This window comes from Magallana gigas, chromosome 1 (genome assembly GCF_963853765.1).
Source record: "Magallana gigas chromosome 1, xbMagGiga1.1, whole genome shotgun sequence".
NCBI lineage: Eukaryota > Metazoa > Mollusca > Bivalvia > Ostreida > Ostreidae > Magallana > Magallana gigas.
In genome coordinates this window covers 28,726,594-28,739,114 of record NC_088853.1, presented here as the reverse complement: position 1 = coordinate 28,739,114, position 12,521 = coordinate 28,726,594, and the positions used below count along the sequence as shown (strand labels likewise).

Here is a 12,521-nt window from a genome sequence, read left to right as displayed (position 1 = left end):
AAAATTATTCAAACAGGCCTTTAAAACACTCCCCCACCCCTTTCGGAATTCCCCATTAGCCCAAATTATTCCTCGATATATCTATACAGATATTGCTGACACAATTCACTAATACATGTGACCTCCACATCTTTAATTATGATAGTGTAACGGGATGGGAGAAATAATAACGGACCTGGCCGGGATTCGAACCCGGGCCCCCTGAAACTCTAGTTAGGTGATCTACCAACTCAATTATCTGACGCCGGTATTTGCACCGATGTTTTATAGTGCCTTTTCCTTCTAGCCACCTTCCCCCGGAAAATGGCTATATACATGTAGTACCCCCCCCCCCCCCCCCGGAAAAATTGCTATATGGCAGTTTCCCCCCACGAAAAGCTGACCATATAGTGGGATTTCCCCTTTTTATAGCCAGATTACCCCAACGGAAAACCTACTATATAGTAAATAACCCCCCCCCCCTCTTGTTTTACATTCCGGTCATGTTAATGGCGGACCATTCGTTGCATTAACTTGCAATATCTGATATCAAACTTATGATATGATATAAATGACACAATATCTAATACTGAAAACAAGTTTTAAACATTTGAAACTAAAGCTTAAAAAAGTCAAATGTTGTCTTACTTCGGAAGTGACTTAGGACACAACAACTATTACAAAAAATTGTTTATACATATGCATGGAATTGTAAGTTTTAAAAACCATAGTAAATACAAAAGTTTTGTTGCACAGCAAAGAAAAATGCTAATAAAAATGTGGTTGAAATCACTTCTTTTTTCAGAGATACAGTTTACATAATGTATTAAAGAAAATATCTTTAAATTCTATTCAACCATTGAAACATAAAAAAAAATGCAATTCGTCAATATTAAGACAAATTAGAAAAAAAAAACGGCTTCAGTTATTACGAGGATTGGACGCGGGTCACCTAATGAGAAACCATTAATTAAGTCACCGGGATCGTCGCTGGAAAATTTATGGAAAATCTGAACCAAAAACATGAGTGAGAAACCTTAATATGGGGGACAAACTACTATATAGTAGGTTTTCCCTGGAAGGGGGGGGGCTACTATATAGCAGGTTTTCCGGGAGGGGGGGGGCTTCTATAAAGGAAAAATGCTCTACAACACCGGTTTACAGTGGAAGTCTATCCGATTATTTCACACGTGAAACATTCTAAGTCAAATCACGTACTCTAACATGCATGTTTACGTGATTATTGTTAATATGGACTTGTACGTTAAGTCTACTCACCATACGCCGCCTGGGAAACTGCCAGCAAACAGAACCACACAATGAGTACACCGAAGTGATACACAGAGTGTCCGAAAAGGGACACCATGGTAGTATCTTGTCGATTTAGTCAAATTAGATTGCTAGATTGTCCAACAGAAATAACCGATAGAAAACATCAAGCCATCCGCTATTACAATATAAACAGGCTATATATTTTTAGTTGCTGGAATGGCTGAAATCGGGAGGGGTTATAAGTTTAAGGCTTAGAGACAGCGCAGACTCCAAAATCACGTGACAAGGAAGTAAAACAAAGTATATAGAGCTTATTATAATATTCATTGACTAGCATGTCGGAAGTAGTTTAACTTTATATATTTTTTCTGAAAATACTACGGCATACAGTTTTGGTTCTTTTTATATTTAATTCGATTTCATGCACAGAAAAATATGGCCATTTTGTTTGGTTTCCAAAATCCCAAACTGCACCATAAACACCATGTTTTTTAATGGTCATGATCTATAACGTTAACAAAGGCGGTATAGTGCACCATACTTTTATATTTGAAATATAAGACCAATTTCTTATGAGCTATTGTTTATCTCTTACAATAAAGTACTAGTATAGTAGGGGTTACCGATTAGTATTAAAAAATTGTTTTTAGATCTCTCTCTCTCTCTCTCTCTCTCTCTCTCTCTCTCTCTCTCTCTCTCTCTCCTACATTGTTCTGTTTCTCTCACTCAAATGATCCCCTCTTTCATTTTATTTTGCTTTAATATTTTGAGAATCATTCAAATCAACAGTAATTTACAATGGTTTTTATTGTACCATAACTATATCCCATTATTCCTATTATACAATATATTTTTCATCATTAAACAATGAATGTACAACAAGAAATCTACGATTTGTAACATTTAAATATATACATGTATATCTGTACACATATGCACAGAAAATTGATATATCGGTTTAATGTTTTTGCTGTGTAGTTTGTTTTCTTAATTTTGGACCAACAATAAAGACACACTTATTTTTATAGGACATTTATCATGCAAACAGAGACATCTTCAAAACTCTATAAATAGCATCTGCATGTCACTTCTGTGTACTAACACGGCTGAAGATCACATATGTGTAACGTTCTAAGTTTTCTTTGCAGTCTTTTGACCCCGGTGTTTTGTTCTTGACATTTGTAAACGACATTACTTCCGTGTTATAAACACGCCCACACTTCACGGAACATTCCGACACTGTCATCCAGTCACTGTATACACATTGGGCTTCTAGAAATAAAGATATTACAGAAAACTTTATTCTTATGCACCGTGTAATTATTCTATAGTTAACAATACAGTCATGTATTCAAAAGTAAATGTTGTTTATGAGTATTATTAAACGTAGTTGGACAGTTAAAGCATTTACTTGTATAACAATAACAGTTTTAGCTTTTAACGTAGCTATAGATAGCGATCACGTGACAAAGCATGTGAATTCTAAAAAAAGAACTTCTCGGTCCATTTAATCCGGAAATGCAGTAATCAATATGGCGGACTGTCAACATTTGCCGCTAAAAGTCAAAGGGAAATTTTGTAGTAGAGGTAAATATAAAAAAGCATCGCGTATGAAACAATTTAATAGCGTTCATAAGAACGACAACGATAATATCCCCACTAACATTGAACATTCATATGCAAACGACTCGGCACCATATTCCCAGGCAGACGACACATCTGTCAATCTTGACGATTTCGATGTACTGGAAAACGTATGTGTTCAAAGTGTGGACGGTATTCAGTGGAATGAAGGCCGAAGGGTTGTGGAACTTAAGCACCTTGCCGATCAGCTTGTATGTGTACACTGTAACAATCGGCTGCATTTGTCGAATATTGAAAGTGAAAAGCGTTACGGGCTCGGTAGCTTGCTATACATCAAATGTGATAGCACTACTTGTGGATTTACTAACACAGTTTCCACGGGAAAAAGAAACAGTAAAGGTGCCTTTGATATCAATTCAAAAGTTACACTTGGTAAGTTTAATTTGACATGATTGCTCTCTCTCTCTCTCTCTCTCTCTCTCTCTCTCTCTCTCTCTCTCTCTCTCTCTCTCTCTCTCTCTCTCTCTTTATTATTATACTCTGTCCCGAGTTTTTGCCACCACAACTTTTTGCTTGATATTTCGATAATCATGAATATCTTTATGCTCAAACTATGTTCATCCATTTATATGAAAAATGTCCAGATTATCTGTTTTGAAATGCCACCTCTACCGCCTCAGGTTTCAATACACATCCCAAATTGGAAAGTCTACAGCAGTACGGGGATTTTGCATTGCATTAGCCATTAACAAGCCCTAATGATAATGTTGAAAAATCGCCCAAGGTATCCCTAGTACTTCCGAATGGAGAAAAGATGTAAACTTTTCCCATTATAAATTTCAGTAAGAAATTTATTTTTGTTCCTGTGAAGTTTTATGAGTGAAAATGATAATTGTTCAATGAAGATATCTTGGATTTATTCCTTTTTATCAATTTCAACTGTATTTCTTTCACATGTATGTGTATTTTTATTAAAAATCATTAAAACTGTGATGGAAACAATAGCTTGGGACAAACTATAGTAGTGTGTGTATATACCAGGTATTACCAGTTGTATATATATATATATTCTAGACTTTGACCCGTGCCTGCACAGGTGGACATTGCATATGATATCGGACATTTACGAAATAGATACATCAACACACCATATTGTTGACATTAACATAACCAAGCCTACAATAATGCTAATTATTTCACTACACTGCTTAGTTAGAATAATTTAACTGTGTCTCGGGACAGGCCTAGTTAAATGCATCTCATTTACCCATAATGAGCAAAAAATTGCAGATATATGTGTGTGTGTGTGTGTGTGTGTGTGTGCACATACAAAAACTTTTTAAATCAGTCAATTTTTTGCAATTATAAATGCTATCTTAAACAGCTATGCGAGTCATTTGTTATTTTTGATGTTTTATGCTGTCCCGTTGTAATTCTTTTTTTAATTTTGAGCCTTGAAGTTAGTTGTATTGAAATATTAAGTTCTTTAAAGTTAAAGGTTCTTCGATCCTCAGGCTCAAAATATATATTTTTCATTACAAATATCGTATGAATCCTTCAAACTTCATAAATGAAATAAAATTAAAAATGTTTTATGGTAACCTTGCAATTTATGAAGTTATTGCAATTTTGGCCACAATGGTAAAATGGAATAAATAACATATATACAAGTTGAGATCAAATTAGGAAAAAAAAATTTGTATCGGTGCAGCAGTGGTTTGAACCCCTGGGTAGTAGGTCTCTGTGGAGCCACTAAGCCAAGCAGTTCGTTGTATGGCTTTGCATAACATTTAAAGGGACCTAGACACAATTATAGATCAAAATTTTGTTTTTGATTTTTTATGTATAAAATGGTTTACATGCTCATTTTGAATGATTGGCCAAAATTTGAATGTTCATAGTCAAGTTATAAGAGAGATACAGAGATAAGAATTCGCTGTTATGTAAACAAAGCTCGAGTCTTATATTTGTTTACAAATAATGAAAGGTATGGAATTACCATTTATTTGACAAAATGACTCAAGGGAAAAAAGGTAAACTATATTTAAACTGATAATTTCAACAGAAGAAAGCAACATTTGATTGAAACTTATACCAATAAAACAAATAAGTAAACAATAACAAGACTCAAGTTTTGTTTACAAAACAAAGAATTTCAAACTCTACATTTTGCTTATAACTCAATATTTGACTTTCAAATTTTGACAAAGCATTAAAAATACCCAAATTAACCATTCTAAACATTAAAATTAGAAAACCAAAATATAATTTTTTTTAGTTCAAATTGTGTCTAAGTCCCTTTAAACTTCAATACTAAGTAAATGTGAAAATATGAAAGGCAGATTTATGACAGGAATAAAAAAAAATCTGGATAGTTTAGAGTTATCAAACATTGTTGAGGATTTGAGATTGTTAAGGTAACATTTTCTTAACATATTTATGTGATATGTCATTGGGTTAACAAGTATCTGACTGTCTAAATATCAAACTCAGCTGTAGCTCTGTGTTTTGAGCACTGGTACAGTCAGTACACCAGAGGCACTTCAAGTTTCCAATGGAGAATTGACTTTTCACATGCATACTAAATCACATGAACATACAGTGCTCATGTAAAAAGTTCATGTATTGTTTTATTATTTTTTTTTTACTGATATATATCTTATAATTGTATTATTTTATATCTTCAGCTATGATACATTCTGGTATGGGACCAACTCATGTCATCAATTTTCTCAGTACCTGTAACATTCCACCAATTGATACCACCACATTAAAGAAAAAAGAAAAAGAGATCTCAGCATCAATTGTAAAACAGGCCAAAGAGTCTTGTCGTAGAGCTAGAGAGGAAGAAATGGATGCTATATCAGACCAATTGGAGTGCAGTTTTGATGCTGGATGGCAGACCAGAGGATCTGGCTGTCAGTACAATAGTAGCACTGGTATGAACATTACTGCCTGTCATTGATTGTTATAAAGCTAGATTTATTTAGTGTAGAAAGCATACAATTATTATGGAGATTAAAATACATCATGCCCTAAATACATAAGTGATAAATTCAAAATTATAAAAAAATGACAATATTATATACATGTAGGGTAGACATTTTATTGAATATCTTTAATAAATTAATAGGTGTGGACTCCAGTAAGCATTTGTTAGTTAAAATTTTTGTCTTATAAATCAACAGGCCATGCCAGTATTATAGGTGCTCAAAGTGGAAAGGTCCTTGAGTTTGATGTGAGGTCAAAGACATGTAGAGTTTGTCAGTATCATTTTGATAGAAATGAAACAGTACCAAATCACAACTGCACCAGTAATTGGTCAGGTTTGTATGTCTTGAAATTGTTTATATGTTAATGTAGTGTAAGTATATATGCTAGCAAAGAGCTACTATAAATGATATTTTTAATGTAAATACTGGTAAGTGTCACTAAGTCAAGACCAACATTAAAGAAAAGAAAATGAATGATTTTCTTGAGGTAAAGTCATAGCACTTTTAATTTATCAGTATTAACATAATTAATATGAATTAATTTTTGTGTTTTAGGTTCTAGTAAGGCCATGGAGCCAGATATGGCTTCAGCAATGCTATATCGGATGAAGGAAGATGGATGTGAGGTTCAGACCATACATGCTGATAATGATTCCACCACTGCCGCTCGACTAAGAAATGACTTTCCATCCCTTCAAAAAAAGCAGGACAAGAATCATCTGAAAAAGAACTTGACAAAACAGCTGTATAAACTAGCCAAAGATCACAAGCAACTGAAACCAACTGGTACAATTTCATATGTGACCAGATGCTTTATGTACGCAATCTCCTCAAAACATAATTCTGAAGAAGAGCTGACATCAAAATTGGAGAGGGTTGTCCCTCACATGTTTGGAGACCACAGTCTTTGTGCAGAGGCTGCATGGTGTACATATCAGAAAAATCCAAAGACATTCAGGTACTTATAAGAATAGGACTTACATGTATTTAAACAATTATATGCATTCTTTGGTGATTCATGATGATATAAATGTAGACAACATTACAGAAAAAAAAATAGATAAATGCACAACTTGCATCAGCTGATGGTGATAAAAAAAAATTCTGCAATGATAGCTACCTTCATAGCCTGCATGAATCATCAGTCACATTGACTTTGTACAGAAAAACATACTGGTACTCAGTGGATAAAAATATATGTTTGTACTTGTATGATAAGAAGTCTTTAAACCATCAATGAAGCTAGACCAGGGTATGGTATGGTTTCACAGGTTAGATATTTTTGTAAACAGGAATGACCCAAGTACATGTACTGGTGTGAACCACATTTCAGAGACTTGTTTAGATTCATGTAGTTTTGACAAACTTATGTCTTTGCTGAAATCACTGTAAACACAGTGTGTAGATTTAGTGCAGCATCTTAATCATAAGAGGATTATAGTGGAAATTTCTGATCTATGGTATACCTTGGTTTATGATTCTTTCTTTACTTATTTCAGATTCAAGCACCTTCCAAAAGGCCAACCATTGTCAGGTGATCAGCTAAGAGCAGCACTGGATAACATAACGGAGAATTTCAAAGGCATGGCCTCTCAGCTGCAAAAGCTTGGATCCACACAAAGCAATGAAAACTTTAACAACATTGTGGCAAGCAAGGCCCCAAAGAATAGGTATGATGTAATCATGTTGTTTTGTGAAATGGAATTTCCATTAGGTAATGTAGCTAAATTTTATACTGAAGATATGAGTACATGTATTTATTTTCATAAAATAATAAATTTTGACGACCACGTTATTATGTAAACCTGTTATACTCAGCCCAAGGTTCCAGTTTCTGTCACGTTCAATGTAAAATTGAGATAAATGAGAGGAAAAAGAAATGTTATCATTTTTTGACCAAGTAGAACTGACAAAAGCAGGGTGTGTAAGGTGTTTAAGTATAAATGTGTAAATGATTTAATTTTCTTTACAATTAAGGTCATATGGCAGCACAGCATCCCTAGTCACTAGAGTCTCAGCAGCAGTCTTACAGAAGAATGTTGGATACACATACATTGAAGAGGTACTTGTTTATTTAAAGATATTGTAACTATGTAGTTTCTCTTGCTCTCCTTGGTCAAAACTGGCTCAAACCTCACAACTGCAAAAGAATGTTCTTGGGTAATATATATGTGCAGTTTGTGACCTGAGCTTTTTTTCTAAAATCATAAATTATGGTCAAAGCTCAACCTTTATAGGTCTTTGACCCTTTTCTTTCTTTACCAAAAGTTGAGTACCATATCAACAATTTAGAGTTGCAGATATGTGTCTGTTTGGTACTGTAACTATTTTTTGTTCCAGGTAAACAAAGACATCCTCTTGTCTCCAGGAGAGGTTTCTAAGAAGCATGGAATTAGCATGGATAAGAAGAAGTTGTGGCATAAAAAAAAGCATGCATCAGTTTCCTTCAAAAGGAGACGCCTGTTATTGAAGGTATTGTTTTATACATTATACTTTTATAACAAAATGATATGTTCACCATTCGTTTCAATGGCAGAGCTACATATTTTGCATAACTAATCACAAAATTAACCAATTTCAATGGAAGAACCAGTTGGTCAAGATCAGTATGTGTGCTCTGTGCAGTAGATAAACTGAACCTTAGTCTTCATGCTTTGTTAGCTTGAACAGAATCTGTATGATTTTTTTTATTGTTAGTATAATTTTCTATATTTAGGCTACAAATGAGTCTCAAAAGGGTAGGTACAATGCAGCACACATTGTCAAACTTGTTTTACTAAATTTTTTATATTTCTATTTTTCTTGAAAGAAAAGACAACACTGGAGGGAGTCAGCAAATTATGTCAAAGAAGGGAAAACTTACGAACAAGGCATTTCATCAGCAGATGTAAACCCATGTGATATAGAAGCTTTACCAGGAAAGCGCAACTTCACTGGTGACGAAAATATGGTCGTCTTTGACTTGGAAACAACAGGACTGTCCCGCAACAGTGACATAATCCAATTAGCAGCTTTTGATGGGAAAGAAGAGTTAAATATTTACATTTCCCCATCCCAGGAAATAACGAAGAAAGCAAGTGAAATTACAGGACTGAAATATGATTTTGAATCTGGATGCATGTTTTCTGGGGGACAGAAAGTAGAATGCATTGATATTAGACTTGCTCTCCTTAAACTTATAGATTATGTTAGCAAGCGAGAAAAGCCAATTCTTGTAGGCCACAATGTATTGTCCTTTGACATTCCAATTCTAAGCAAGAAACTTCAAGAGCATGGTCTTCTTCAAGAATTTTTGCGGCATGTCAGTGGTTGTTTGGACACACTCAGGCTAGCACGTAAGTTATTCAGTAAGGAAACTGTGGGCAACTACAAACAGCAGACACTGGTACAAGTTCTCCTAGGAAAATCCTATCAAGCACATGATGCTCTTGCAGATGTTAAAAATCTTTACGAACTTTTTGTATCCAAGTTCACATTCAAAGAAACAGATGCTTTTCCTTTCAATTTCAATGTCCTTCAGAAGTCATTCGTACCACTTGTTGAAAGGAAGCTTATTTCGAGTGCAAATTCAAGAAAACTGGCAAATTCTGGTCTAGGACTTGGACACCTTAGTCTAGCGTACCAACGAGACAACCAAGAGGGGGTTAAGTTTATTTTGTCAGAACATGGTTTCAATGCAAAAACATCGAAAGGCATCAATTTGTACTTTGAGAAACAGGAAGAATAAGCATTGTTAAAAAGGACAGTGTCATAAAAGTGCATTTCTTGTCTATCTTTAAAGTATGTATATAATTGTAATATTTTGTAAACATCAATATTGTATTGATGAAGTATGCAACATAGCTATACTATTACAAGTAATACTGCAGTTCTTTATTTACCGGTACATTGAATTTCTAAATTAATATTAAATGAATTGGTTTTTTTTTTTATGTGCACATTGTTTAACATGCTTAAAGTCAGGGACATACATGCAATCATACTTTTTACATTGTAACTTTACTTTGCTTTATTTTCTCATCGTGTTGGGTGTTTTCATGTCAGAAATACTCAATGTCTCAGGTTGTGACATAATTGTACCTTTTGTAGTTATGTCGTATAGGACAAATATTGTCATATGTCTAAGGTAAGGAACATGATTATATGTAATAATCATTATGTGTATTTGAAACTGTATTTGATTTTTAAATCATCTGTTTACCTTATCAAAGTGTATTCATGTCAAATTTGTTTGATCGACATACATGTACATGTTCATTCTTCTTGGCAAACGTGTGAATATTGTTTCATTCTATTAATGTGGCCATGAAATACTGTGTGAGGAAATGTATTGGTCAAAATATACTTATTATAATATGAAATAAAAACTATATTGAGCAGATAATTTTTAACAAACAAATAAGTGTCAATTTGTGTGTGTCAAGTTTGTTAATTTATTTTGAATTTTAAAAAGGTGTGTGTGTGGGTGGGGGGGGGGGGGGGGGGCATCTGCTGCCTTTATTTGCTCTCAATGTGGCCATGAATTTTTTAGTGAGAAATAGTATTGTTGGAATAATTCTCATTATAATAAAAAATAAATGTTTTTTTGAGCAGATAATTTTTTTTACAACCAAATAATTAGCGTCGATTTGTGTGTTTGTTAAGTTTGTCACTTATTTATTTTTAAAGAAGGGGGGGGGGGTGTTAATGACCATCTGCTGCCCCTATGTTTTTTTTTAACTCTCAATGTGGCCATGGATTTTTTTTTCAGTGAGAAATAGTATTGGTCAAATAATTATCATTATAATAAAAAAAAAAATATTATAATTAACAGATAGTTTTTACAACTAAATTAGTGTCAATTTGTGTGCATCAAGTTTTTCAAATTTTTAAAGGGGGGGGGGTGTTGTTAATGACCATCTGCTGCCTTTATTTGCCCTCAATGTGGCCATGATTTTTTTAGTGAGAAATGGTATTGGTCAAATAATTCTTATTATAATAAAAAATAAAAATTCTATTGAACAGATAATTTTTTACAACCAAATAAAAGTCGATTTGTGTGTGTCAAGTTTGTCAATTTTTTGGAATTTTAAGACTTATTTGAGCTTGGTTTTTAAATTCTAATAATGCTTAAGTAATTAACTGTTCATATAAGTTTAAGCTAAGAACCTAGATGACAAATCTCATTTGATTTTGAATGCATGTTGCAAAATAAATTTTTTATTTGTCATTTTATACATTTCTTTATTATTTATAGAGTGCAAAGAAAGGGGGGTAACTCATCACATCACAGCTCAGTAACGAACCCTCAATGCCATGCTCATATTTTCACATATTGCTCAGTACACACTAATATATGAAATATGTAAATTTTAAAAAAATCTATTGGATAGTTTTTTTTGGGGTCAGGTGTCCTTGGCTACTTAAATCGAATTCACTTCTCAATGCATGATTCAATATTCTATGTAGAACAAAGAGAGGTGGTAGATTGTCACCAATAAGCCTTGACAGTTTGGTGAGATTTTTTTTTATCACGGGACTTATGAATATCAATAAACAGGTTCATACAAGTTTACCCTATTATATAAAGCTTAATAATGTGTGTGTATCAACAAGCAAACAGATCTAGAAGTCGTATGTTATTTAAGGGGCGGTTAAACTCTCTGTTTACAACCTGCTGATATCTAAATCCTAGGTAATTTTTTTCTTCTCAAAGAATTGTTGGTAAAGGAAAAACACCGTACTTTGTTTGTTCAAATCCCAGAATCCACATGTTTTTGCGCAGTTCTTGGTCGTCCAAGACACATACGGGCCTTTGCATGCCCCGGTGCCATACTCCTTACAGTCCATAATGACGTCATCACAAGGTTTTTCTGACAAGAGATCAGTTTCGTTTATTTTCACTTAAGATATAGAAAGATTGTACAACTCAACTAGTATATCAAAATGTTACATCAACATTTGCATTCCATTATCATAATGTGAACCATGATGAAACTCTCTCTCTCTCGCTCTCTCTCTCTCTCTCTCTCTCTCTCTCTCTCTCTCTCTCTCAGCGCATTATGCTCATTTATTATTACTTGTAATTAACTTCCTTAGTCCAATCTATCTATCTCTCTCTCACTCTCTCTCTCTCATACAAAGATAAATAACATATTTACTACAGAATCCACAATATGCAGCACATTTTAGATACGCCCATTGCCGGTTTGTTTTTAATGGGTGTAGTTATCAGTGTTTTGTTTAAGAAGTAAACATTTTGCTATCTATATGCAAAGTAAAACTTACTTATTTGAACTTTTCTTTAACGCTAGCATGGTGAACCGGTACATTATCAGATTTTTTTAAAGTATTCCTTCTAATATTTTTTCCTCTATCTTTTGTTCTTTTTTGTTTTGTTTTTTGTGTTTGTTTCTGGTGGGGAGTAGTTTCGTGTAGTTTGTTTAGGAAAATTTAATAAACAATATGCTACATACATGTATGCAAAGTAAAACTTACTAATTTTTACAACTTGTTTTTCTTACAGCGAATTACAGAAAACTGGAGTATTTTAAATAGACCAATCTGAATACCCTATTGAGCAATCCAACAAGCTATTAAAATTCTACTTGTATTCTGTAATTCGCTGCACACTTTTCAATTTATTTTTGGAAATATGATTTATAGGCAATTGTAATTACAGAAATAAAGCAACATTTCATCAGAAATTGATCA

General features: G+C 33.6%; 1 protein-coding gene across 1 annotated transcript; it reads left to right on the top strand.

Moving 5' to 3' along the window:
- The first annotated feature begins 2,694 nt into the window (after window positions 1–2,694).
- Window positions 2,695–10,282, top strand: LOC105344695 (uncharacterized). The gene is made up of 8 exons (XM_066065715.1): window positions 2,695–3,267; window positions 5,523–5,774; window positions 6,024–6,161; window positions 6,384–6,786; window positions 7,328–7,498; window positions 7,806–7,890; window positions 8,169–8,300; window positions 8,638–10,282. Exons 1-8 carry the CDS (start codon window positions 2,784–2,786, stop codon window positions 9,553–9,555), a joined length of 2,583 nt encoding a protein of 860 aa, XP_065921787.1. The 5' UTR covers window positions 2,695–2,783; the 3' UTR covers window positions 9,556–10,282.
- The last annotated feature ends 2,239 nt before the right edge of the window (window positions 10,283–12,521 follow it).

Excerpts from the sequence above, each read along its gene's own strand:
- LOC105344695 (XM_066065715.1), top strand. The coding sequence starts at position 2,784 with ATGGCGGACTGTCAACATTTGCCGCTAAAAGTCAAAGGGAAATTTTGT. Across the intron at positions 3,268-5,522 it reads CAATTCAAAAGTTACACTTG|CTATGATACATTCTGGTATG; the intron begins GTAAGTTTAATT and ends TTATATCTTCAG. Across the intron at positions 7,891-8,168 it reads GATACACATACATTGAAGAG|GTAAACAAAGACATCCTCTT; the intron begins GTACTTGTTTAT and ends TTTTTGTTCCAG.